We start from the raw sequence: 27637 nt of genomic DNA on the forward strand, positions 1-27637 counted from the left end.
GTAGATACATAGTCACAATACAGAGCGATAATTCTGTCATGAGCTTTACACATTATGTGATTTAATCCTCACGATAAGACTGCAAAGTGAGTACAGATGAACCATCTGAGGGGCAGAGAGGTTAATGGTTTGCCAAAGAGCACACAACTACCCATTTGTCCTAACCAGACTGTCTTAGGCATTGGGTGCAGAGCAGTGAAAAAGAAACAACTGAGAAACGGTAAGCAATACCTGAAAGACAGGAAAACCTCACGTATGTTAGAAGGTGAAATAAGTACTGTGCCCAAAAGGAAAGTAAGTAGGAGAAGGGGAAGGAGGGGTGTACTAGGCTGCAATTTTAAATGAGGATGGTCATGGAAGGCGTGCCTGAGGAGCAGGTGACCTGTTAACTGAGGGCGAGAAACGACTGTGATTTGGGCTGGGACGGAAGCAGTGGAGGGGCGAGCAGGGCTGGATTCATTGTGAAGGTGGCGCTTCTGCTGGTTGCTGATGAACTGGGTTTGTGGGCTTTGAGAAAGAGGAGTTCAGAATAAACAGCAAGGGTTTTGCAAAGGTGGCGTTGCCCTGAACTGAGACGGAGTAACAGCGAAAGCTGTCGCTTGGGGCTGGGGCGGGGAGGTGCGCCGCGGCACGTGGTTAAAGGGCTCGGCGGGCACTGCGGGCAGCGAGGGCTTTCCTTTCTGAGCCCGTCTCGGTCACTGGGACTGCAATGTTTCTTAAATGTCTGTCTTCTTCCAGTAGCACAGCGTCGGGCACAGAGCGGGCACTGATAAATACGTGCTCAATGTTAACATGAGCAACCACTACAAGCCCGCTTTATTTTTAGTAAAGTAAGGAGTGAAGCAGTCTTCACTGTCGAAAGGTCGCACTGCGGTCGCGCACGGGGAACCCCCTTCCAGGCGAGCTGCGAGCTAGACTACGTGCTGCGGCATTACTCCTCCGTGAGAGACCTTCCGCGCACGCGTGTCCTGACGCGCCTGGGGGTCGGCGCCGCGGGGCTTCTGACACCGCCCTTGGCGCCTTGTGAAGCGGCTGCGCCCGGGGAAGGGGACTAGCCGCCCCGCCCCGCCCCGCCTCTTCCGCCGCCGCCGTGGGAATGGAAACATCTACCCCACGTGCCGGAAGCCAGCTAGCGCCGACGGTGGCGCGCCACTCCGCGCCTTACCGAGCCGAGCCCCTACAGGTGTCATCGCGAGACGAGCTCGCCGAAATGGCCGCAGCCAGTCAAGGTAAGGACGGGCGCTCGCCGGTGGCGCCGCGAGGAGCCGACTTCCCGGGCTCCGGAAGGGACGGGCTCCGCGCCTCCCAGGCCCAGCAGTGCCCCTGGGGGGCCCGAGCGCCGCAGGGGCGGGGCGGGCGCCTGGAGCTCCTCTGTGGCCCGGCCGCTCCCGAGGTCCGGCCAAGGTCAGTGGCCGGGCTGGAGCCGGACTTGCCCTCGCTGTTGTCTCCGGCCGGGCTCCTCCGCCTTCCGGCCCCGCCCCCGACAGCCTCGGCCTGGAGACATTTTGTCCCTGTTCCCGGAAGCACTCTGGCACCTTGAGACTAAGGCGGCGTCTTTGTCCCTTTGGAGTGTCTTTTCAAACACCGGGCCGGCGTCTTTCCGCGTGCAGGCCGCCTCTACTTGTGCTATTGATGGTTTTGAAAGAGTACACGTGGTATGGTTCTTGGAAATCGCCTATTTAGTCTGCGTAGTGAAGGGGAGAGTCCATGGGAAAAAAAGCCTGTAATAAAATACACAGTGGACCACGTCTTTCAGTTGTGCTTCTTATCCTACTTCTTTGAATGCTTCAGGCTATGTTCAGTTCAGTACTGGCTCACAGAACCATTATCAAAAACTCAATTATATAAATTTAAAATTACATAAATTATGTTAAAAACAGGGTGAAAATGCTCAAAATTCATTACTTCCTTATTGTTTGCCATGTTTAGTTATTATCTGTACTCTTGAGGTTCTGGACATCTGTTGTGTCTGTGTGGTGGAAATAACGTAGCGTGATAAGCCGCGTCTCTTGCCAGCTCCGCATTCAGCGCTGTCACACGTCAGTGACGTCACACCCTGGATGTTGGTATACACTACTAGTCAGCCCTCCCCCCACCCCAGCGCGCTTGTGAAACGTTTACCTGGGGACTTCACTGGCGGTCCGGTGGTTACGCCTTCACCTTCCAGTGCAGGGGGTGCAGGTTCCATCCCCGATGGGGGAACTAAGGTCCCACGTGCCTCCTAGCCAAAAAGCCAAAGCATAAAACAGAAGCAATATTGTAACAAATTCAATAAAAACTTTGAAAATGGTCCAGATTAAAAAAAAATATAAAACAAACCAAACCGTTTACCAGCACACCTGAATTGAGGTGACTCAAAGGTGTTGGAATGCACAATGGAATTATTTTCCTGCAGAGCAGACTGCCCTTATTTAGTTAAAAGGTATAGTTTGCTCAGATATTTGCACCTAGGAAATTGGTGGGAGAAACTTTGAGGCTGACATTAGGAATTTCAATCTTTATCATATTGATGATCACATAATACGGTAATCATTGCTCTCCTGGGCTCACAAGCAAGGCTGCTGACTGGTCGGTATAGTGCTTAGCAGTGTGTGTTGAATGACTGAGTGACTTTGGGTGAACTCAGTGTCTGTGATTTGATCCCTTTTGGCTGGAGCCCTCTATTGAGCTAAGGAGCTTGTTAAAATGACATTAAAACAAAACTCAAAACTCATTCTTGTTTTCAGTGATGTTCTTTAACCCAGGGAGAGAGTTTCTTCTTCAACACAGCAGTAATGTTTTGCGGTTACGTTAGAACAAAAATTTTCATGTAACTACTTGTGAGGCCATAGAAGGCCCAGTTCCTTAAACATCCATATTTTGGCTTTGCTAAATTAGTATCTATGGTCCATCTTGAATTAATTCTTCAGTTATATTTTGTGATTGTGTAAAGTAGGGATTGAGGGTTTTTTTGTTTGTTTAATACACATACCTAATAGTTCTAACACAATTTGTTGAAAGGACTTTCTTTCCCTATTGAATAACTTTGGCGCCATGTGAAAATCAAATGACTGTATGTGTAGATCTACTTCTAGACTCTATATTCTCTTCCACTGATATATTTTTATATGCTTAGGTCAGTTCTACACTGTGTCAAATAGGGTACTTTTCTAAGTCTTGAAATTAGTTACCTGTGTGTTACTGTAGTTTTATAAGAAGTCTTGAGATTCTTTGAACTTTGTTGCTTTTTCCCCCACAATTGTTTTGGCCACTGGTGGCACACTGTATTTTCCTAAGTGATTGCAGCAATATCTCCCCATTCCATATGCTGTTTTCTTCTGTGTGACTTTGACACTTCTCCTGCTGAGTACTGGGGTCTATATTCCCTCTCGAATCTGAGTGGAAGTTTGTGACTGCTGCAACAGAATACAGTGGAAGTAACACTGCATGGCTTTGGAGGCTAGGTCTTAAATGGTAATATAGCTTCTGCTGAGCCCTTGAGTTTCCTTACTCTCTTACTCCCTTTCTTGGGACAGGCAGCCTTGACCCTAGCCACCATGCTGTAAGGAAGCCCAAACTAACCCAGAGCAAGGCAGCCTGTATGTGTGAATGTAGTAGATGATTCCAGACGCCTGCCTGTAATTCTTCCAGCTGAAGCCACAGACATATGGAACAGGGATGAGCTGTATCCTGTCTGAATTCCTAATCCATAGAGTCTGGGAGTATAAAAGTGATTGTTTTGCTCTGTGAATGAAGTTTTGGGGTAATTTGTTGTACAGCCATAGTAACTGGAATACTACTCTAGGTCCTTTGTACTTCCTTTGTACTTCCATATAAATCTTAGAGCCAGCTTCTCAATTTCTAGATAAAAACTTACTTTTTGATTGAGATTGCAACTCTGCAGTGTTTCCTCATTTACAGTGTAGAGTTCTTTTGCCTCTTTCACTAAATTTATTTTCCCACAGAGAGAGGGATTAGACATTTTGTTAACTCTTTCCCTTTTGGGACAAATAAATCACCCTCTGAGCCTCTACTTCTTAATTACAAAATGGAGTTAATAAATAGTACCTTGTTCTGTACCTACTTTGTTCTGTGGATTTAATTATATATACATGTTTATTCCTTAGCACATTGCCTGGTAAATAGTAACAGCTCAATTAAATGTTACCTCTTTTTCTTAATGTCTTTATTGGAGTATAATTGCTTTACAATGGTGTGTTAGTTTCTGCTTTATAACAAAGTGAATCAGTTATACATATACATATGTTCCCATATCTCTTTCCTCTTGCGTCCCCCTCCCTCCCACCCTCCCTATCCCACCTCTCTAGGTGGTCACAAAGCACCGAGCTGATCTCCCTGTGCTATGCGGCTGCTTCCCACTAGCTATCTGTTTTACACTTGGTAGTGTATATATGTCCATGCCACTCTCTCACTTATCCCAGCTTACCCTTCCCCCTTCCCGTGTCCTCAAGTCCATTCTCTAGTAGGTCTGTGTCTTTATTCCTGTCTTATCCCTAGGTTCTTCATGACATTTTTTTTCTTCTCTATCCTGCTCTGCCACTAGGTTCATCAGTACCATTTTTTTAGACTCCATATATGTGAGTTAGCATACGGTATTTGTTTTTCTCTTTCTGACTTCACTCTGTATGACAGACTCTAGGTCCATCCACCTCACTACAAATAACTCAATTTCGTTTCTTTTTATGGCTGAGTAATATTCCATTGTGTATATGTGCCACATCTTCTTTATCCCTTCATCTGTTGATGGACACTTAGGTTGCTTCCATGTCCTGGCTATTGTAAATAGTGCTGCAGTGAACATTGTGGTACATGTCTCTTTTTGAATTATGGTTTTCTCAGGGTTACCTCCTATCTTTATAATCACTGGAGATACACATAGTACTGAGAATTTGTGGGCTATTGAATAGTATTGAGTTACTCCTGAAAAGGAGAGGCAAATGAAGAAAACCCATTTCATTTAGGATGCATTAGTAAGTATTACTACCAGTTTTTCCTAGGTCCTTTTGACTGTTTTTAAATTTCAGCGGAAAAACTAGAGTACTGATTCTAAATTGTCTAGGTTTTTTTCCTCTGAGATATTTGTTGATTTTAGTCTCATTTTCAAAAGTTGCTGGTCAGAATTTCAGAGTCAGTTTACTCTTTAAAATAGATTAATATTTAGATGTCCATATTACAACTGTCTCTGTTTCCTTAAAAATCTCTTAATCTAGGTTAGGAATGTTAGTGATTTATTGTAAAAGTAACTTTTCTTATTCAGTATCTTAATTCTTGTAGGAAACTTTGAGGGAAAATTTGAGTCACTGGATCTTGCAGAACTTGCTAAAAAGCAGCCATGGTGGCGCAAGCTGTTTGGGCAGGAATCTGGACCTTCAGCTGAAAAGTATAGCGTGGCAACCCAGCTGTTAATTGGAGGTGTCACTGGATGGTAAGTGATGTAAAAATGTCCAGTATCTTTTTTTGCATGACTCAGTGTTGGGGTTATAGGAACCATCTCTTTTAACCAATGAAAATACATTGACTTGTGAAATTGATCATTTAATAAATAGTATACATCTAAACATAATGTTAAAGTGCTATTTAATGGTTACACATAGTGAGTATTTACTACATGTCAGGTACTATTTTAGATATTTATATAGGTATCTCATTTCCTTCTCACAGCTCTGAAATTGTTACTGTTATTATCTATCCTCATTTAATAGAAACTAAGGCTTAGAAAGGTTTACTTGACCAGGGCCACATAGTAAGTGCTTTCTATCACTGTAGATCACGTTGCATCTTCTAGAATTATATATAAATGGAATTATACAGTATGTATCTTTTTTGTTTGGCTTCTTTCACTAATTTCGAGGTTCATCTGTGCTGTTGTGTGTATCACTAGTTCATTCCATGTATGGATGAACTAGTTTGTTTATCCATTCCCCTTTGATGAATATTGGTTTGTTTGCACTTTTGGGCTAAAATGCTGTTAACATTCGTGTACAAGTCTTTGTATGAACATATGCTTTCATTTCTTTGGGGTAAATATCTAGAAAGAGTTAGGCTGAGTCATAGTAGGTGAATGTCTTAACTTTTTAAGAACCTGCCAAGCAGTTTTCTAAAGTATTGTCTTACATCTTACATCTCCCCTAGCAGTGTATGAGGGTTCCAGTTTCTCTACCTCCGCACTAACACTTGGCATAATGTCTTTTTTTTTGAAGTATAATTGATTTACAGTGTTATATTAGTTTCAGATTGCAGTGTAGTGATTCAGTATTTTTGCAGATTATACTCCATTAAAAGTTATTATAAGATAATGGCTATACTTCCCTGTGCTATACAACATATCCTTGTTGCTTATCTATTTTATACATAGTAGTTTATAGTTCTTAATCCCCTACCCCTATCTTGCCCCTCCCCACTTCCCTCTGCCCACTGGTAAACACTAGTTTGTTTTATATATCTTTCAGTCTGTTTCTGGCATAATGTCCTTTTGATTACAACCATCCTAGTGGCTGTGAAGTGATATCTCATTGTATTTTTTTGTTTTTGTTTTTGTTTTTTTATTGTGGTACGTGGACCTCTCACTGCTGTGGCCTCTCCCGCCGCGGAGCACAGGCTCTAGACGCGCAGGCCCAGCGGCCATGGCTCACGGGCCCAGCCGCTCCGCGGCATGTGGGACCCTCCTGGACCGGGGCACGAACCTGTGTCCCCTGCATCGGCAGGCGGACTCTCAACCACTGCGCCACCAGGGAAGCCCTCATTGTGGTTTTAATTTACATTTTCCTGATGAATAATGATGTTGAGTATCTTTTCATGAGCTTATTTTTGCTATCCATATGTCTTTGGTGAGGTATCTGTTTAGATATTTTCTGCATATTTTTATTGGGGAGTTGGTTTTCTCTCACTACTGAGTTGTGAGAGTTCTTTATGTATTCTGGATACAAGTCTTAGATATGTGATTTGCAAATATAATCTTCTACTCTGTAGCTTATTATCTTGACAATGTCTTTCAAAGAACAGAAGTTCTTAATCTTGACATACAATTTATCAACTCTGTTTTATAGCTCTAGCTTTTTGAGTCATGTCTGACAATATTTGCCTAATCCAGGGTCACCAAGATTTTCTTTGATGTTTTCTTCTATATGATATATAGGTTCAGATTTTTCATTTAGTTCCATGATCCATTTTGATTTACTTATTGTATATGTTGTAAGGTAGGAATCCAAGGTCTTTTTTTTTTTGCATATGGATATCTGATTGTGCCCACATGATATGTTGAAAGACTATACTCCTCTACACTGAATTGCCTTTGTACTTATGGTGAAAATCAATTGACTATATGTCTTCTTTGTTAAACTGATTTGTCTGTCTTGGTGCTAATATCACACTGTTTTGATTACTGTAACTTTATAATAAGTCATGAATCAGGTAGTGTAAATCTTACAACTCTGTTGCTTTTCAGAGTTGATTTGACTGTTCTAGGTACTTAGCATTTTCATATGAATTTTAGAATCAGCTTGCTGCTGATTTCTACAAAAAGCCTGGTGAGATTTTGACTGGGATTGCATTGATCCATAAACATGGTTTATCTCTCCATCTGACTGTGCCGTGCAGTTTACAGGATCTTAGTTCCCCGACTAGGGATTGAACCCACACCCTCAACAGTGAAAGCTCTGAGTCCTAACCACTGGACTGCCAGGGAATTCCCTGTTTCGGTTTCTTTTAATTTCTCTTAACAATGCTTTGTAGGTAGGTCTTTCACATCTTATATCAGATTTATCGCTAAATATTTCATATTTTTGATGTTATTGTAAATGCTATTACTTTTAAAATTTCACTTTCTCATTGTGCATTGCTTATATTATAGAAATGCAATTGATTTTTGTATATTGATCCTGTATACTGCAATCTTGCCAAAGTCACTTACTAGTTCGCAGAGTTTGGGGGTCCCTAAGACTACCCTCATGTTTGATAATTCCCTAGGAGAATCCACAGAACCCACTGAGAGCTGGTATACTCATGGTCACGATTTTTTACAGCAAAAGGATACAGATTAAAATCAGCCAAGGGCTTTCCTGGTGGCACAGTGGTTAAGAATCTGCCTTCCAATGCAGGGGACACGGGTTTGAGCCCTGGTCTGGGAAGATCCCACATGCCGTGGAGCAGCTAAGCCCGTGCACCGCAACTACTAGAGAGAAGCCCGCGTGTTGCCATGAAAGATACCAAGGGCCGCAATGAAAGATCCCAAGGGCTGCAACTGAGACCCAACACAACCATAAATAAATAAATGTTAAAAACAAAATCAGCCAAAGGAAGAGGCACATGGGGCAAAGTTCAGGAAAGTGGAGTCTGTATGTTTAAAATGGGTTTCTTGGGACTTCCCTGGTGGTCCAGTGGGTAAGACTGCGTTCCCAATGCAGGGGGCCCGGGTTTGATCCCTGATCGGGGAGCTAGATCCTGCATGCATGTCACAGCCAAGAAGTTCGCACCGCATGCTGCAACTAAGAAGTCTGCATGCCGCAACTAAAGATCCCACATGCTGCAACTAAACATGCTGCAACGAAGATTCCCAGTGCTGCAACTAAGACCTGGCGCGGCCAAGATAAATACATACGTACATACATAAATATTTTTTTAAAAACAGTTCTTTTTAAAAACAGCGCGGCCAAGATAAATACATACGTACATACATAAATATTTTTTTAAAAACAGTTCTAAAAACAGTTCTTTAAAAACAGTTTTTTAAAAATGGTTTCTTACAGGCAGCATATAGGTGGGTCTTCCTTTTTTTAATCCAATTTTACAATCTTTTCATTTTAATTAGGGTGCTTAGACTATTTACCTTTAAGTTTATTTTTGTTATCATTGGGTTTAAATTTACCATCTTGGTGTTCTGTTCTTTATTTTCTTTTGGATCAAATATACGTGTGTGTAATGAAAATAGGTATACTGTGTATGTGTATATATATGTATATTTTTTAATTGAGGTGAAATTTATGTAACATGAAAGTGGCATTTAGTACATTCACACCTTTGTGTAACCACTGCCTCTCTCTAGGGTCAAAACATTTTCATCACTCCAAAATAAAACCCCATCCCTGCTGAGCAGTTACTCCCCATTCTCCCCTCTCCCCAGCCCCTGGCAACCATCTGTCTGCTTTCTGTTTCTATGGATTTACCTATTCTGAATATTTTATATAAATAGAATCATACAATATGTGACCTTGTATGTCTGGCTTCTTTCACTGAGGATCATGTTTTGTTTTGTTTTGTTCTGTTTTTTTGGGACTGCACCAAGTGGCATGCAAGAACTTAGTTCCCCGACCTGGGATTGAACCTGTGCCCCCTGCAGTGGAAGCAGGGTGTCTTAACCACTGGACCTCCAGGGAAGCCTCCTGAGCATCGTGTTTTTGATGTTCATTCACGTTGCAGTGTGTGTCAGGACTTCTTTCCTTGTTATGGCTACATCTCGCCAACACTTATTATTTTCATTTAAAAAAACCATTTTAATATAGCCACCTTAGTGGGCATGACATGGGTGTGAAGTGGTGACTAACGATGTTGAGCATCTTTTCATGTGTTTGTTGGCCATCTGTACATCTGCTTTGGAGAAATTGAGTTGTTTGTCTTTCTGTTCTTGAGTTGTAAGAATTTTTTATATGTTTTTGATATTAGATTCTTACCAGACATGATTGCAGATATTTTCTTCTATTCTTTAAGTTGTCTTTCCACTTTCTTGATAATGTCCTTTGATGGACAAAAGTTTTTAATTTTTATGAAGTCCAGTTTATTCGTTCTTTTTTGTTCTTTCGTTGCTTGAATCACATATTTTTCATAATTCTGTGTCTCTTAATTGTGTAATATTAATGGTTGCTTTAGGGTTTATAGGATGTATCTTTTACTTACCACAGTCTATCATCAATAGATATACCACTTCATGTAGCGTGTAATGCTCTTATAATAGTATACTTCTGGGACTTCCCTGGTGGTCCAGTGGTTAAGACTCTGCCTTCCAGTGCAGGGGGTGTAGGTACAGTCCCTGGTCAGGGAGCTAGGATCCCACATGCCTCACAGTCAAAAAACCAGAAACATAAAACAGAAGCAGTATTGTAACAAATTCAATAATGACTTCAAGAATGGTCCACATCAGGGCTTCCCTGGTGGTGCAGTGGTTGAGAGTCCGCCTGCCGATGCAGGGGCACGGGTTCGTGCCCTGGTCCAGGAGGATCCCACATGCCATGGAGCGGCTGGGCCCATGAGCCATGGCCGCTGAGCCTGCGTGTCCGGAAAAAAAAAAAAAAAAAAAAAAAAGAATGATCCACATGAAACAAATCTTAAAAAAAAAATAAAACAGTATACTTCCATTTTACCCTTGGTTTTCATTATCATACATTTAACCTTTACATTTTTTCATTAAATATTGAATTCTTATATTTTTAAATAATGAAAATGAAACCTTTTGTATTTACCCGTATAGTTTATTTCTTGTACTCATCATGCTTTTGTGTGTATCCAGATTTCCATCTGGTATATTTTCCTCCACTTTTAACATTCTTTGTACTTTTGGGCTGCTGGTGATGATTTATTTTTCAGCTTTTGTATATCTGAGAAAGGTCTTCATTTCATCTTTGTTTTTTGAAAGATATTTTTACTGGGTATAGAATTCCAGATTGACAGGGTTGTTTCTTCCCCCAGTACTTTAAGAATGTTCCATTATCTTTTGTTTTGCATTATTTTCTATGAGAAATGTGCTATCTCTGAATTTTATTCCTCTGTACCTAATATGTCCCTCCCCCTGCCTTTCAGGCTGCTTTTAAGATACTTATTATTTGTTTTGTGCTTTGAGTTCATTAAGCTGTTTGGATCTATCAATTTACAGTTTTCATCAAATTTAGAATATTTTCTCATTATTTATTCAAATATTTTCTATCCTTCAACAGTTCTAGTTAGACATATTATTACACTGCTTGAAATTTTCCTGTAGTTCACTGACACTGTTTATTTTTTTTAACTTTTTATTTTGGGATAACTATAGATTCACAGGTGCTTGTTAAAAATAATCCAGAGAGTCTCTGCACCACAGATACTGAGCCTGCGTACCTAGAGCCTGTGCTCTGCAACAAGAGAAGCCACCGCAATGAGAAGCCTGCACCCCAGCAAAGAGTAGCCCCTGCTTACCACCACTAGAGAAAGCCCGTGCGCAGTGACGAAGACCTAACACAGCCAAAAATAAATAAATTTTTAAAAATGCAAAAAAAAAATCCAGAGAGCCCATCCTTCAGTTTTCCCCAGTGTATAACTATAGTTCAATATTACAGCCATGTTCATGTATTTTTCTGTTTCATTTTGATAGTTTTTATTGCTATGTCATGTTTACTGATCTTTACTTCTACAGTATCTAAACTGCTGTTAGTTCCATCAAGTACAGTGTTCATCTCAGACATATAGTTTTCATCTGTAGAAGTTTGATTTGTATCCTTTTAAAATATGTTCCTTGTCCCTACTTATTACGTGGAATCTTTTCCTCCAGCTTCTTGAACATGGAATACAATCATAATCACTTCTGATGTTTTTGTCAGCATTCTGTCATTTGTGCCATTTCTAGGTTGCTTTCAGTTGATTTCGTTTTTTATCATTATGGGTCTGTTTTCCTGCTTTGCCTGCCTGGTAGTTTTTAATGGGATGGCAGTATTGTGAATTTCACCTTATTGGGTGCTAAATATCTTTTTTATTCTTATATAATTGAGTCTTGATTCTTGTTCTGGGACACATTTACACATCGCTTTAAAAAAATTCCACATGTGTTCTGTACCTTACTCTATAGAACTAATTTTAAAGATAAAAGAGACTGAGAAGAAAATTGCTGGAGTTTATATATACTTCATTTTTTTCTCCCAAATTTCTTTGGAGGGGAAAAACACGTTTATCCATGTTGGGTTTTTGAAAAAAAGATCGGAGAAATAAGAGCTAGTTGACGATCCAGTTGGTTGCCTTTATCATGAGTGAATCTTAGCTGCAAAATGTCAGTTAATGCCTTCATGTCAGGGACTTAGGGCCAGTGGATACAGGGTACAGGCAGTTTACTTCAGCTTATAATCACATTTAAGAACTGAGATGAGTCCTAATGGGTTATTTACTAGTCCTATCATTCCTCCAGTTTAGGAGTCCCTTCTGAGATATACCTAGCTTTTGTTTAAAAACATTTAAAATCCTTGTGAGGTCCTCCATGCAATGTTTTATTGATATTGACATATTTTTTCTCCTACTGAAGTGTACCAAGCAGTAGGTGGTAGAAAATGAGGGCAGAGAGGTAAAGGGAGACTGGATGTAAGTGTAGGGCTTTATAAGCCGTCTTCAGGGCAGAGTTTTCTGTCAAGAGCCATGTGCCGACCAGAGAAGATGGCACTGAGAGCCTGTCCCTTATCCCATGCGACCACTCTGGCCTCATACACAGTCATGTGTTTACTCGCTTCAGGGCTGCGCCCTCCTTGCCGCCGTTTCTCTTCCATATTGCTGACTGGAGTCTCTGCTTTATCCTTTCCTGTGTTGATCCATTCTCCGCAGTGTAGCCAGAGTCATCTTTTAAAAACACGGCTTGGGAGTTTAAGGGATTTGCTCAAGACCACAAAATGAAGTGAGTAGCAGAGCCAAGATCCGAGTCAGGGTCTTCGTGAGCTTGGAGCCTCTGCCGTTCCCTCGTTCTGGAGGGGACGGGCTTTATGCCTGGAGTAGGAAGGAGCTGGGCCATCCCAAGGTAAGCAGGCTCTGAATGTTGTTAGAAGTCCATGCTTGTGTTTGTCTGACAGCTTGTTAACTTGATTTTTGTAGGTGCACTGGTTTCATATTCCAGAAGGTTGGAAGGTTGGCTGCCACAGCTCTGGGAGGTGGATTTTTCCTGCTTCAGGTCTGTATGTGGAGTCTTTCCCCGGTTTCACGTACCATTTGAAATGCTAGTAACCTTTTGAGTCAGACTTCTTCAATTACTAGGTGGATTGCATTTTGTCACTTATAACATGGGGACACGTGCATATTCCTTAGCTCTCTTCCAGGGTTTTCAAGACCACTTGAAATATGAAGCAAGGGTGATTTCAGAAATCCCAGGTGTGATGCAAGTGCCCTGTGATATGATTTATTCTTAGACACAAAGTCGATGAGAGACATGAGGGCTAAATGACACTGGTCAGATGGCCTCTGCTGGCCCGTGGCGTGGAGTTTGTTTTGAACCACTGGCTGTTGGCTCCCTGAGGCTGTGTGTGTACAGTTGGTTTGCAAACCTGACTCCACATTGGAATCACCTGGGAATTTTATAGAACACTGATGCTTGGGGGCTGCCCCCCACCTCCGTCTGATTTCACGGGCAGTAGGCCTGCTTGTATATCGGAGTATTTTTAAAGTTGCAGGTGATTCTGAGGTGCAGTCAAGCTGGAGTGTCCGGATCCACAGCTCTTTGTCTCCTCTCGAAGGTAGCAGCCCTCGTTTTAGTGAGGTCGTCCCACGTTAGAATCACAATTTGAGTGAGTTTTCCAGATGCGTCAGGTGAAAATGAAGTGTGTGGAAGAGACCAGAAGAGGCCCGCTTATGACTGGAGGGCCGGGGCGGGTGTGGTACAGCATCACTGCATCACAGACGCCTTCAAAACCCAATGCTTAAAATGACCATCTTTTATCATCTCAGTTTCTGTGCATCAGCAATTCAGGGAGGGGAGGGTGGGCGCTTGGGCTGGCAGCCTCAAGGGGTTCTAGCCAGAGGTGACTGGAGCTGGGTGAGCAGGGAGCTGGGGTGGGTCCAGGCCTCTCCCTCCCCTCCCTCACTCGGGTCTCAGCTCCTCCTGCGGCCTCAGTTCTCCAAGCGCCCTTGTTTCAGAAACATGGTGAAAGCTGCCCGCCCTTTTCTGCCCAAGCCTGGGAACTCCATAGCATCACTCTGGCAGCATCCTGCTTGTGACTAGCAAGGCACCAGCAGCTGCCCCCGGACCCGTTCCCTGTGTAGCTTCTTGGCTCCCTCCCTGTGGCTGTTAGCAGACAGGCCCCTCCTCACCCCTCCTGTTGCCTTCTGGGTTGCAGTCATCTTTCCTTCCTCGCACCCCTTCAGATGCAAGTGCAGTGACAGCTCTCTTGCACTAGACCCACAATCCTGTTCTGTCCCAGTGGTTTCCCTGAGTATCTTCATATTGCTTTGAAATGCCTTAATCTGAGTGCACCCTCTGTTTCTTTTGGGGGTTCTGACTGACAGAAGTAATGGGCATTAGAATAATCTCCAGGAAGGACCCTTGCACTGGGATTCTGGTATTGCTTGGGTCAGATGTGCAAGGAGTGCAGTGCAGGTAAGACATGGGGGTCTGTGCTGTGCATGCATGTGCCCTGTCACCAGGGTAGTCACGATGTTGGGAGATCAGGGGTGTGGTTTGACATAAGGATCCAGTTTCCTTTCATCCGGATTGTTGTCCCAGCAGCATTTAGTGAATAAGTCTTCCTTTTCTCAATATTTGTACCGTTGCCTTTATCATACATCAAAGTTCATATATGTGTGGCTCTGACTCTCCTTCCTGTATCTGCTGAGCCTTGATAGTGGGCAAGACAAGTTCCTCCACGTATTCTTCAGGATCGTCGTGGCTGCTTTCGTACTTTTGCTTCTCCATCTAAACTTTACAACAGGCTTGTCAATTCCTTTCAAAGATTCTGTTTAAATTTTCATTGGGGGACTTCCCTGGCAGTCCAGTGGTTAAGACTCTGTCCGCGCTGCTATTGCAGGGGGCGTGGGTTTGATCCCTGGTTGGGGAACTAAGATCCCGTGTGCCGCACGGTGCACCCAAAAAGAGGGGAAAAAAAAGAGTAATAAGAAAAATGTTTGACTGGAATTGCATGGGAACCATATAGATAAATTGGGGGAGAATTAATATCTTTTATGATATTGTATCATCTAGCTGTGAACACAGGCTTCGTCTCCATTTATTTAGGTCTTCTTTAATGTCTTTGCCTAGACTTCTCTTATTTTTTCCATATAGATCTTGTCCATCTGTGGCTCAGTTTCATTCATAGATACGTTATAAGAGCTTTAGTTGCTCTTGTGCTTTTCCCCAGGCGCTCACCCTGAGCCCTAAAGCTGTCTCCCAGTTGGACTCCGAGTGATACAACTACTGATGTAGAACATCTTTTCATGTGTTTATTTACTGTCCAGATCTCCTTTTTGGTGAAGTATCTATTCAGGTCTTTTGTCCGCTTTTAAATTGGATTGTCTGTTTCTGTACTTTTTATTCTGTCCTATTAATCTGTGTGTCTTCTCCAATACCACACTGTCTTGATTGCTGTAAAATCAGGTAGTGTGATTCCTCCAACTCTGTTCTTTTTCAAAATCGTTTTGGCTGTTCTAGTTCCTTTGTCTTTTCATACACATTTTAGAACCAGCTTGTTTACATATCTGTAAAACATCTTGCTGGGATTGGGATTGCAATAACTCTGGCTTAATCATTTCTCTTTGAGTTCTTTCTTCAACAGACATTTTGTAGTTTTCAGTGTACAGATCCTATATGATTTTTGTTTAGATTTGTACCTAGTATTCGATTATTTTGCAGCTATTGTAAAACCATAAATTTCATTTCCATTTCCAATTCAAATTGCTAGCATATAGAAATACAATTTATTTTGTGTGTTTATCTTGTAGTGTACAGCCTTGCTAAACTCGCTTTTTGTGTGTAGGAGTTTTTGTTTTTTGTTGGATTCTTTGAAATTATGTAGACAAACATGTCTACAAATAGTGACATTTTGACATCTTCCTTTCTGATCTGGACGCCTCTTACCTTATGTTCTTCCTTGTTGCACTATGACTTCATTTCCAGCACAGCGTTGAATAGGAATAGAGACAGTAGACATCCTTGCCTTTTTGTTAACATTGGATGAAAGTATTCAGTCTTTCACCAGTAAGTATGATTGACGTTAGCTGTATGTTTGTAGATGCTCTTTAGCAAGTTGAGGAAGTTCTCCCTGTTTCTGTTTTTCCAAGAGCTTTTACAGGAATGTGTGTGGAATTTTGTCAGAATGTTTCTGAGTCCTGCCTGAAGTCTAGGCCAGGTGATACCTTAGCAAATATGGGAAATACACGGCTCTGGGCTTCTCCAGTCAGATGCTCTTGTTTCCTTCAGAGCCCCCAAGTAGCTGTTCAATGTACTTCGTCGTGTGGGAGAGACAGGGTGGAGTAACAGAATCGGAACTTGAATGTAGTGTACGATTTTTGAGATGCAGCTATATTGCTGCTACAAGTAGTCTGTTCTTTTTAGTACTGAGCAACATCTTGTGTAAACATGACACAACTTGCTTATTCATTCATGTGCGGATGGACATTTGCTTTATTTCCGTAAAGCTGCTGTGACAAGAGCTGCCATTCTGGGTATAGCATAACGGCACGTGCAGTTTCAGTGTTGGCGGATGATGCCAAACGGCTCTCCTAAAAGGCTGCTGGTAAACACTCTCGGTAAGGGTGTGATAGGAGTGTCCATTTCCCACATCCTTATCAACACTGCATATTTTCAGTAATTTTAGTGTTAATTTCCTTGATTACTTGTGAAGTTGAGCTTTTCCCTTTTGTTGGCCACTTTGTTTTGTGAGCTGCCTTTACCCGTTTTTCAAATGGGGTTTTTTCCTTACTGATCTCCAGAAGAACTTCACTTTTTATAAGTATTAATGTTTTGTTTGTTAGATATATTGCAGATATTTTCTCCAGCCTGGTTTGGGTGACTGATTAGTTGGTTGGTGCTATTAACTAAAAGAGAGACTAGAGGGAGAGCAACTGACTAGACAGTGGAGAAGAATTTCAGTTTTAGATACTTTGAGCTATCCAGGGAGTTATGATTTATCATATCAGAAATTTGGAGGAGAGAAGTGATACACATGGAGGATTGACTGATGGCCTAATCAGTCTCTTCGTTCCCTGGGTAACACTAATCCATCAGGAAACTCCATGTGTGAATGAGTTTTATCCTGTTCGCACATTCTTTATGAAATGCTTCTCACTGAGTGTGTGTGTGTGCGCGCCTGCTGTCTTGAGCAAGGGAAGTAGCCATGTTCTGTAGGTATATTTGGATGTGCTTCTCCCTTACAAGAAATCGCTCATGAGAAATCTCTGTGATTTCTTTCTGAGCAGCAGTGATTACTACATGACACCCTTGCCCTGTTCACATTGTTGAGAAACTCAGGCTTATGTCGCCTTTAAGGTTTCTTTACCTTACATCTTGACTTCCAGTTCTGATTTTCATTTACCATTTAATTTTTTTAAGCTCACTTGAAATTTTATCGAGATGGGTAAGAGTATAAATAAAGTAAAAGAATTGCCAGCAGTCACCGAAGGCCAGTGTGTGGATTTCCGTTGACAGGCATAGGGCCTCGCACATAGGGTGGGTGCTCAGGAGATGTGGAGTGAATGTCGTTGAAATACAAAAAACTGGACGGCAAATATCTCCAAAGATAGAAACTCAGAAGGATTTTTGGTAACATATTTCAGTGATTTATCCTGTGTTTCTCCTTTATTGCTGTCGTTTTTTAAACTAAAGCTTGCAAACCATACTGGCTACATCAAAGTGGACTGGAAGCGGGTAGAGCGGGACATGAAGAAAGCCAAGGAGCAGCTGAAGGTCCGCAAGGGCAGCCAGACACCTGCGGAGGTCAAAAGCAAAGCAGACGAGGTGAGACTTGTTTTGTTCCTGTGCAGTGTGTGAAGGGTGCAGACAACTTTGTGTGTAAAAAATGGGGTAGACACACCAATATGTCAGCCTCAGATGGAATATCCTCACCTCAGTGGCAATTTAAAAGGTTAAACCTGCAAGGACCAAGGACCAGTAGGTTTGGTGACTTTTATTGCTGAGCGAGAGTGCAAAGTGCTACAGGCACATATGTGGATCGAGCATCCCTTGAAGAAGTTCTTGTTGGGATTGGAGCGGCACGTGAGGGGTGGGGGGGAAGATGTTCCTTGTACAGCCACTCTGATCACTTTGAGTCAGTCACATTTTTGTCTCCATACACACACATCTCTGAAACGTCCAGAATGTGTAGCCCAGGGGTTGACGAGCTTTTTCTGTAAAGGGCCAGATGGTACATGTTTTCAGCTTTGTAGGCATTGTGATCTCTGTAACTACTGAACTCCACTGTGTAGCGTGAAAACAGCCATAGACGATGGGTAGGCAGGTGGGTGTGGCTGCGTTGCAATGAAAGTTTATTTAAAAATAGGTGACGGGCTTCCCTGGTGGCGCAGTGGTTGAGATTCCGCCTGCCGATGCAGGGGACGCGGGTTCGTGCCCCGGTCCTTGAAGATCCCACATGCCGCGGAGCGGCTGGGCCCGTGAGCCATGGCCGCTGAGCCTGTGCGTCCGGAGCCTGTGCTCCGCAACGGGAGAGGCCATAACAGTGAGAGGCCCGCGTACCGCAAAAATAAATAAATAAATAAATAAAATAAAATAAAATAAAAATAGGTGACTGGCTGGATTTGGCCCACGGGCTATAGTTTGCTAACCTCTGATCTAAGGCATGAAATCAGGTCAGATTATACTGGAGGGACAGGAGAAGGGCTTCTTTTTTAAAAGGATGTATTTTGTTACTTCTTTATTACCTTTGGAAAAATGTCAAATGTCCCAAAGATATAAGTGCACTTAACCAGGGAGAAATAAACCGGGATCAAGGTGTCAGGAAGGTGCCTGGTTAAACCTACAAGGACCAAGAGAACAGGAAGGGAATACCAGGAGACAAGAAACATTAGCAAATGTTTGAAAGTTGGAAAGCACATAGATGAGTGGTAGATAACTTAGCAGAGGAACTTCCCTGGTCCGGTGGCTAAGACTCTGTGCTCCCAGTGCCGGGGGCCTGGGTTCAATCCCTGGTCAGGGAACTAGATCCCGCATGCCGCAACTAAAGATCCCACATGCCGCAACTAACACCTGGTGCAGCCAAATAAATAAATATTGTTTTTAAAAAAATGACATTCCCTTTAAAGAAGAAGAAAAGAAAAAGACGATTCTTTGTGGTGGCGAGTGCTCAGCCAAAGGTGTCCATTGCCAGAACACTACTCAGCCATATAAAAGTATGACATTTTGCCATTTGCAGCAACATGGATGGACATAGAGATTATCATACTGAGTGAAATAAGTCAGACAGAGAAAGACAAATATCATATGACATCACTTATATGTGGAATCTAAAATATGACACAAATGAACCTATGAAACAGAAGCAGACTCACAGACATAGAGAACAGAGTTGTGGTTGCCAAGGGGGAGGGGGGGAGGGACTGGGAGTGTGGGGTCAGCAGATGCAAACTAGTATCTATAGGATGGATACACAACAGGGTCCTACTGTAGAGCACAGGGAACTCTTCAATATCCTGGGATAAACCAGAATGGGAAAGAATAGGGAAAAGAACGCATATATATGTACAATGGAATCACTTTGCTGCACAGCAGAAATAAACACAACATTGTAAATCAACTACATTTCAATGAAAAAATGAGCACATCTTACTTTATGTAAATTATACCTCAATAAAGTGTAGTAAGATGGAAAAGTTCGAAAAGAAGAACAAAAAACCCCTCAAATAAATAAATTTTTTTTTTTTTTTTTTTTTTGTGGTACGCGGGCCTCTCACTGTTGTGGCCTCTCCCGTTGTGGAGCACAGGCTCCGGACGCGCAGGCTCAGCGGCCACGGCTCACGGGCCCAACCGCTCCGCGGCATGTGGGATCTTCCCGGACCGGGGCACGAACCCGTGTCCCCTGCATCGGCAGGCGGACTCTCAACCACTGTGCCACCAGGGAAGCCCAATAAATAAATTTTTTATAAAGAAAGCTGTCCGTTGCCCAGAGTGGAACGTGGCATTTGTGCACTTAGATAAGTCCTTCCTCCTTCCTCCCTTCCATCCTTCCTCAAGCTCAAGGTAATGAAACTTACACTTTTTTCACTTCAAAAATTTTTTTATTTTTCAGACATTTACAAAAGTAATACATGATTGTTGAAAACTTCTTTAATGATACAGGAATGTATATAATAAAAAGTATAAGGTTAATGTTTGATTAGAACCAACTGTCGCCTTACAGTGTGCACTTATATAAAGTAACCAGAAGGTTTGGAATTGGTTCATCCCACAAATGTTTGTAGTGTCCCTCTTTGTGGCCTGGCCCTCTCACAGGCCCCAGGGAGAGTGGCTGGTCCCCCCTGAGAGCCCGTATTCATATTTGGGGAGCAGGAAATGAAAATGTTCAGGTTAGTGTTTAGCAGCAAGGAGGCCATTGGTGATTTCTGCGAGAACAGTTAAAGTCGGGTGGTGGAGTTGAAAGCCAAGGTGTAGCAAGTTGAGGAATGAGTAAAGATGATGAATGAAAGAGGTTATGTCAGGAAATTGTATGATTTTTGTCATTCCCCCTGAGGGCAGATGGCAAGAGACAATGCGTCAAATACGGAAGTATAGTTCCAGCCAAGTCGGCACAGGCACAGTGGGAATGAGGGGGCTCGAGGGTCCCAGGAGGCTGGGTGGTGGCGTGGGAAAGGTCGGGGTGGGGTTAGGGAGATGAACTCCTGTACTTAAGTTCAGGAAACCAGTAGGCCAGGCTACAGGGTGTATTCCCCTCGTGAATACTTTTCTATGGTAGCACTTGGGAGAAAGTTCCCTGTGGGATGGAGGTCGATAGAGCACATGCATGGGAAGCTGTAGGAATGTGAGAAAATAAGGTTTCAGAGGAGCGTGTATGGATAGATGGACAGACGCGTGGGCGGGAGGAACGTGTGGACAGGTTTGGAGGAGACACCAGTTTATTGAATGTGGTGCCTTCTCTCTTTGCAAAGTCCCGTCTGAAAAGCATCCCTTGAATGTGATCACTGTGCGCTAGCACCCCGCCACTACCTTATCCAAAGACACGTCATCTCACCTTCTGATCTGCGTCCTGCTTCCTAATAATATCCTCAGCAAAGTAATCCACTGTGCTATCTTCTGTTCCTAGGTGGTGTCGTTTGTGAAGAAGAATGTTCTAGTGACTGGTGGATTTTTCGGAGGCTTTCTGCTTGGTATGGCGTCCTAAAGAGGATGACTTCACTTCCTTATTCCTGGTTTTTCCAGCCAGCGGCCTCTTCACTCCGTCATAGGATAGCAAAGCCTCTCCTCTTCGTCCTCCTCTCCCTCGCCTTCCTCCCTGCCGTGGCGTATCTGAATGGCTTCTGTAGGCATCTGTTGGTACAAGTGGATAATGGCCCCACCATGACCTTGACGGCAACGGAAGAGACAGTAGACATTAACTCTTCTCCCACCACACTCCCCCCTTGACTAATCTCTAGGTCAGCAAGAATATTCCTTTGTCCCCTATGTAAGATACTTACCAGAACATGGTACAAGATGGCTCACCATGGAGCGTGAGTGGACCCTCAGAGGTTGTCCCAAACTTGATTAGGAAAAGAAATAGCAAGCATATAAGATACCTTACTATGTCCTGCCTGGAAAGGAACTGAATACATTTGCCTGTAAGCATGAAAGATTTTGGTATCTTGGTGTCTACTTTCTTTTGTAGTAGATTTTAGGTTACAGAATGAGAACTACTTGTACTGGCTCTAATTATCCTGACAGAATGGGAGCATGCGCACTACAGTTGAAAATCTGCATATGGAATGAACTTGTGCTAAAGATACATATGCTGAGCTGAAGGTATTGTGTTTGGTGGGAAGGTCTTTAGGGAAACCAACCAATAGATAGATTTAGGATGGTCAGACTTAGTGAATCACTTAGAGGCATTGAGGTATTCTCTACAGATGTTTTCCATCATACAGGATAATGCATCTCATGCTGGTTTCCAAGGGATTTATTTATGGTAAAATAAGTGACTTTAGGTGGAAGAGGGAAGAAGCTCTTGGATTTTTATTTAATAGAAAAGGTTTTAAGCTTTGAAATGTGAAATATTCTTTACCTCTTGTCAAACATCAGGGGTAGCCATAGCTCCTCTGTGCCAGTTGTACTATTTATCCAGTGAGTATGAAATATATAACATTTGAACCAGAGTTTTTAAATGGTGGCATTCCAAGCATTAAGAATTGAGAACAGTAGCAATAGCAACAGCACATGTGAAATAAATTATTTCTATCATCAAAGGTAATCTGTCTCAGGAAGACCCCAACTCTTAGAATTTTTCTTTAAAATAAAAGTTTATAGATATATCCATGCTTAGAAACTTAACACATTTTTCTGTACTGGCCTTCTGTTGTACCATCTAGAATACCCACTGCAGGAAGGCAAGGCTTGTGTCTTCACCATTATATCCATGGAGCCAAGCACTTCATAAGTACTCAGTATCTGTTGAATATATGAATAATGAGCTCATAGGAAAGTATCTGGAAAAGGCACTGATCCACAGGATTTGTGGGACTTTATGAGTTCTGAAAATTTGGAAAACTTGGAATTAACTTCTTAAACTTGCAGGTGATCCCTTGCAAAATGTATGTTCTTAAGGCCTTCCTTTTAAAATGTTTGCCTTTTAACTTACCTTGGGAATGATGTATTGAATTTGGAAATTGTAGCTACTAGTGGATGTGTGGAATTTTTTAGAATTCATCCATTTGCATTTTTCTCCTTATGTTATGGTAGTATTTTAAGGCAACATTAAGTTTTGCTTGTAACATGTATGAATTATAATGCTATGAGCCACATTGTTCCATATTTTTGTAGAAGAACTCAAATTTTTTTCACTTTTTATTATGGAAACATTCAAACATATATAAAAATACAGAAAATAGTACAGTGACCCCCATGTGTCCATCAACCACCTATAATGATCATCAAATTATATCTTGTTTTATCAATTGTTTTGGAACAAATACCAAATGTGTCATTTTATTATATTTTGGTATGTGTCTGTAAAAGGTAAGAACTCATCTTAAAAATCATAAATGCAATACCCTATTATTATACCCATCTGACCCCACCCAGACCAGTGGAACGGGGGCTGCAGGTAGTGGGGCGGGGTGGCCTTTTTCCATCTCTTTTTCCTGTGATTATTGGTGATGACAAAGATTAGCAGGTTGCTCTAAGCTGCTCTGAGCGGGTTATAATAGATAATAGACTGAAGTAAGATTCTAGCTTCCACCTGAGGGACACGGTTGAGGTCAGTGTTACGGGTTGGCCTCATCCTATTGCAATCAGGATGGCCCTGAGTTCTGCCCGCTGAGTGGGGCCACCACAGGCGGACGGGCAGAGTGGGTACTGAGGTTGAACAGTGGCGGCGCTCTGGTGCTCATCACTGGTGGCATTTAGGAGAGCTCCCTCAGGCAGTTAGGGGAGCCTCTAAATGGAGGCCCTGTTGTCAGCAGCTTTGGTTCAGGTGGCGAAGTGAGAGGTTTCCCCCCAAAGAACAGCTGCCACCCCTTCACGCAAAACTGAGACACCAGGACCAGGCAACTTCACCCGTGGATGCTCTGTTTCCATGTGACTGGCAAGGCCTGTTTCACGATGCAGTTTTCTCCAGTACCCAGAATCCAGTAACATGCTGTGCCTCCTTAGTGATGGGGGCTGAAGAGATGGCAGATTTTCTTTGACTGACGGAGGGATTAAGCGTTTTCAGTCGTCACTTTGACCGTGTTTGGGTTTTGGCTCCCCTTGTTCGGGGCTTCCCTGCCTGTAGTTGGGCCTGGACTGGAGAACCTCTGACAGCTGGTGGCCAGAGTGCCTATGAGGGTCTTCTCCCTTTTTTCTGCTCACCCCAGAGCCCCCATGTGCTCTTTCTGTCCCCTCCTGGCATCTCTGCCACTCTGGACCACCCTTTGACCCAGCGTCCCTCCTTGTGATGGACCAGGTGGGATGGGGAGCTATAAGCAAAGGAGGGGGAGAGGGATCAGGTCCAACAAGTAGACCCCCGTGTCTTCAGTCTTTCTAAGGCTCTGTATCCTCACTGCTAACACGGTTTGAGCGTGGGGACACCTCCGCCTGAGTGGCCCCATTGTCATGAGTGTCACTGTCACTGACTTTCCTCCCGCTGCCCATCCGGGCCACTTCTCTGCTCCCGCCCCTCAGCCTCAGGACACTCATTAACAGGCTGACATTCCCCCCTGCTGGACCTGGCAGAACACAGGACATGACTAAAGGAGTGAATCTTACATAATTCTAGCTAACATACTCTTGGGGTGGGTGCTCATGGTTTTGAAATGCTTAACTACTGTGAAAATGTTCTCCCCATCATCCTTTTGTTTGACTTTTGCCGGAAAGATGGACGTGACTAATGGTTGAACTCTTATTTGGAAACCTACTTTTGTGTCGTTTGGGAGATGTAATAAGTTTCTGATTGAAAAAAATGGTGTAGGGATAGATTTCAAATATCTGAGAATCATTAATGTTTCACGACGAAACACCAGTTTCTTCTCTCAGGGAAATTTACTTAGGGCCAGTTTTGGACCCTGCAGGCAAAATTAGACTGCTGCCCTCTCTGCTCCCTCCACCAGCTTACCAGCTTCATTTCTTTGTCATGGTTCTAGGTCTGGGGGCTTCTTAATCACTTACACAATAGTAGTGTGAGCTCTTGGAGAACTGGGCAGAAAACATACCTTATTCTGGACCTGATTTCCCAGAAATCATAGTGTGGCTTATGTCTCTGATATTTGATACTTAAGGAATCATGAATTTCAAGAGCACTATTTTTCTAGCGAAAACGGAGTGTTGCACTTTCTTCACGTTTTTAGAAAACTGTAAAGTCAGCTTATTGAAACGCCAAAACTACCGTCCTGAATTTGAAATGGTCAAAAATGCCATTATGATGATTGAGAGCAGTGGTTCGCATCCTTGCTTGCCTGCCTGCCGTCCTGGAGACTCTGGTTGCACTGGTAGCGGCGGGGCAGCCTCAGATGTTTGAGGAGCATCTAAAGTTGGGAACCACTGAACTACAGACTTGGAAGCTGGTGTAATAACGTTACAGTTCTGCTGAACAGGCCTTTAATACCTTTTAAATTAAGTGCCATACAATTTCAGATGCCTTCCAAGGACTGAACAGAGTATAATATTAGTTTATTAAATGTTATAGGAATTGTGTGGAGTGGATGCATGAGTGGCATGATGGCTGACCAGGGCCTTCTGTCATCAGTGGATGTAAAGCTCTTGGACAGAAGGTTGTGGGGTGATGGAGTGTTCATATGGTGCCACCATATCACCCCACAAATGACCTCCCGTGACCAAGGGAAAACTACCTTTCCAGTGGAGAGGTCTGTCTCAGTCATTAGTTAACCAAGTGATGAAACAGCATCACTCAGAGCCCACTTACAGCAGGCTTTTAAGAAGTCTCTAAGTGGAGGATGAGATCGTATTTCTCACCTTCCCAGCTCTCCCCTGAAGACTCAGATTCAGTGCTAATCATGGTCCCTAATAAATAAAAAACGGTTGGTGTTAAGCTTCTCTGATGTCTCTTATTTCCCTGTATGTCATAGTAATAGCTAAGAAGAAGAAGATTGAAATCAATGTCTGCTAATAGATGTTGAATGAAACTGAGACAGTACTGAGTTTAAAGATAGGAAGGAATAATTGTTTGAAGCTTTAGGAGCCCTAAAGAAAGGAGTATACTTGGGGAAAAAATTAAAAGTCTGAAACTTGAGTAGTTAACTCAATAAAAATAATTCTGTAGTAAAGCACAGGAGAGCAATCTCTTTGATCATGTAGTGATTGCTAATGTGAATCCAACACCACTATCAATTGATACTTTTAAATGTAATTTAGATTTGTATATGATGTAAATGTAGTTATAAAATGTTTCATTAAATTTTCTACTATTAACACAAGACTTCAAATGATTTTATGAGAATATAGCACTCTTTCCCTAGTTTGTGGACCAAACATCTCTTAAGGCAGCATTTCTCCAAGTCTCTGGAGAATGTTCCCCTCCCGAGAGATGCTATCTGCAAAACGGGTTTGCTGGTACAAGTTGGCAAGTATTGCATACAGTAGTCCTTTCCAAAGAATCATACTTCACATGAGCATATGAAAAGCTTTGAAGTCTTCACAGGAAAGAAACCTGTTTACTTCTGTGTAACCTAGCATTCCCAGACTTACCTTACCAGGCAAGCCTTTTTTCCACCTGTTACAGCAAGTCCTAGAAATGCTGCTTTAAAGAACACGTGGTCCCAAAACAGTAATGGTATTTGAATATCAGGGACTATCTTAGTTTGTTCACAGCAATGTAGCTTCTCTCTAGCATGCTGGCAGAGGGAAGGAGGGATCCTCCCTGTTACGGACTGAATGTGGTTCCTCAAATTTCATGTTGAAATCCTAACCCCTAAGGTGATGGTATTTGGAGGTGGGGTCTTTGGAGGTGATGAAGTCATGAGTCTGTTTTATGAGGGCACTGATCCCTTCGTGAATGGGATTAGTGGCCTCATAAAATAGACCCCAGAGAGCTCCCTTGTCCCTTCTTCCATGTGAGGACATGGCAAGAAGACAGCCATTTATGAGCCAGGAAGAGGGCCCTCACCAGACACTGAATCCGCCAGCACCTTAATCTTGGAATTGCTGCCTCCAGAACTTTGAGAAATAAATGTCTGTTGTTGAAGCCACCTGGTCTATGATCTTTTTGTCATAGCAAGCCGAATGGACTGAGACAAGGACCCATCAGAATTTGTTTCAGCTCTTGCTTAAGAACTCATCTTTTTTCTTTATTTGTGGGGGAGGGTAGAGTGATGGTGGTTCTAGCACCTATTTGAGGAAACCAAATGGCCCCTTCGATACTGTCCCCCCCTCAACCACTATGTGAAGTCACACAGCTTCAGCAGCCTTGTGTTAGCACCTTCAGGATCCACTGGAATAGGTTTTGATTATGAGGCTATAAAGTGTAGATAAACCACTTAAGAATTCTAGTTCTGTTGCTGCCTAACTTCCAAAGAATTTGTTTCCCCAGTTCTCTCCTGATGATAAATTAAGAGTCATTAAACATTCCAAGAATCATTTCTATGCCTTTCCTGCCACTCACTGAACAAATATTAAGTGGCTTCTGAGCTACGCACTATGGTGGGGGATGCAAAAGTGGAAAGAAATATTCTTACTGGCATCTGGAAGGACACTTTGCTCCAAATTATTGGACACTGACTGGGTCACACAGGTGAAGGGCTCAGTCCCACAAGACTGCACCCACTTGGGACTTCCCTGGTGGTCCAGTGGTTAAGAACCTGCCTTCCAATGCAAGGGATGCAGATTCGATCCCTGGGGGAACTAAGACCGTGTGCTGCAACTACTGAGCCTGCACACTCCAGAGCTTGTGCACCACATCTAGAGAGCCCGCAGGCCTCAACTAATGACTTGGTGCGCTCTAGAGCCTGCGTGCCGCAACGAAGATCCCTCATGCTGCAGCTAAGACCCGATGCAGCCAAATAAATATTTTTTAAAAAATAAATTACTGTTTGTTTCTGTAAGTCACTGAGATGTGAGGTTATTTGTTGTGTGGGTAAAGTTGTTCAATACAGAAATTATCCAAAAGTGGCAATTTGAGGAAAGGTTGAATTTTACCAAAGGAAAAAAAAAAAAAAAAAAAGACTGCACCCACTTGTTCAGACACCTGTTCCAAGTCCAGGTTGTTACCTGTGCTTCTGACCAACTGGCTTTAAATCTGAGTTTCCCAACAACACCTCCTTGGGTTCAACTGATTTACTAGTGCAGCTCATAGAACTCAGAGGAACA

At 42.7% G+C, this 27637-nt stretch overlaps 1 protein-coding gene across 1 annotated transcript; it reads left to right on the forward strand.

Annotated features, from left to right (window-relative positions):
• Nucleotides 1-1096: 1096 nt before the first annotated feature.
• On the forward strand, nt 1097-25872 carry FUNDC2 (FUN14 domain containing 2; the record flags this gene model as incomplete). The annotated part of the gene is made up of 5 exons (XM_082865441.1): nt 1097-1229; nt 5275-5425; nt 12811-12886; nt 17525-17656; nt 20952-25872. 5 exons carry the CDS (start codon nt 1097-1099, stop codon nt 21027-21029), a joined length of 570 nt encoding a protein of 189 aa, XP_082721567.1. The 3' UTR covers nt 21030-25872.
• Between the last annotated feature and the right edge of the window lie 1765 nt (nt 25873-27637).

Source organism: Leucopleurus acutus (genome assembly GCF_964270905.1).
Source record: "Leucopleurus acutus genome assembly, chromosome: X".
Taxonomy (NCBI): Eukaryota; Metazoa; Chordata; class Mammalia; order Artiodactyla; family Delphinidae; genus Leucopleurus; species Leucopleurus acutus.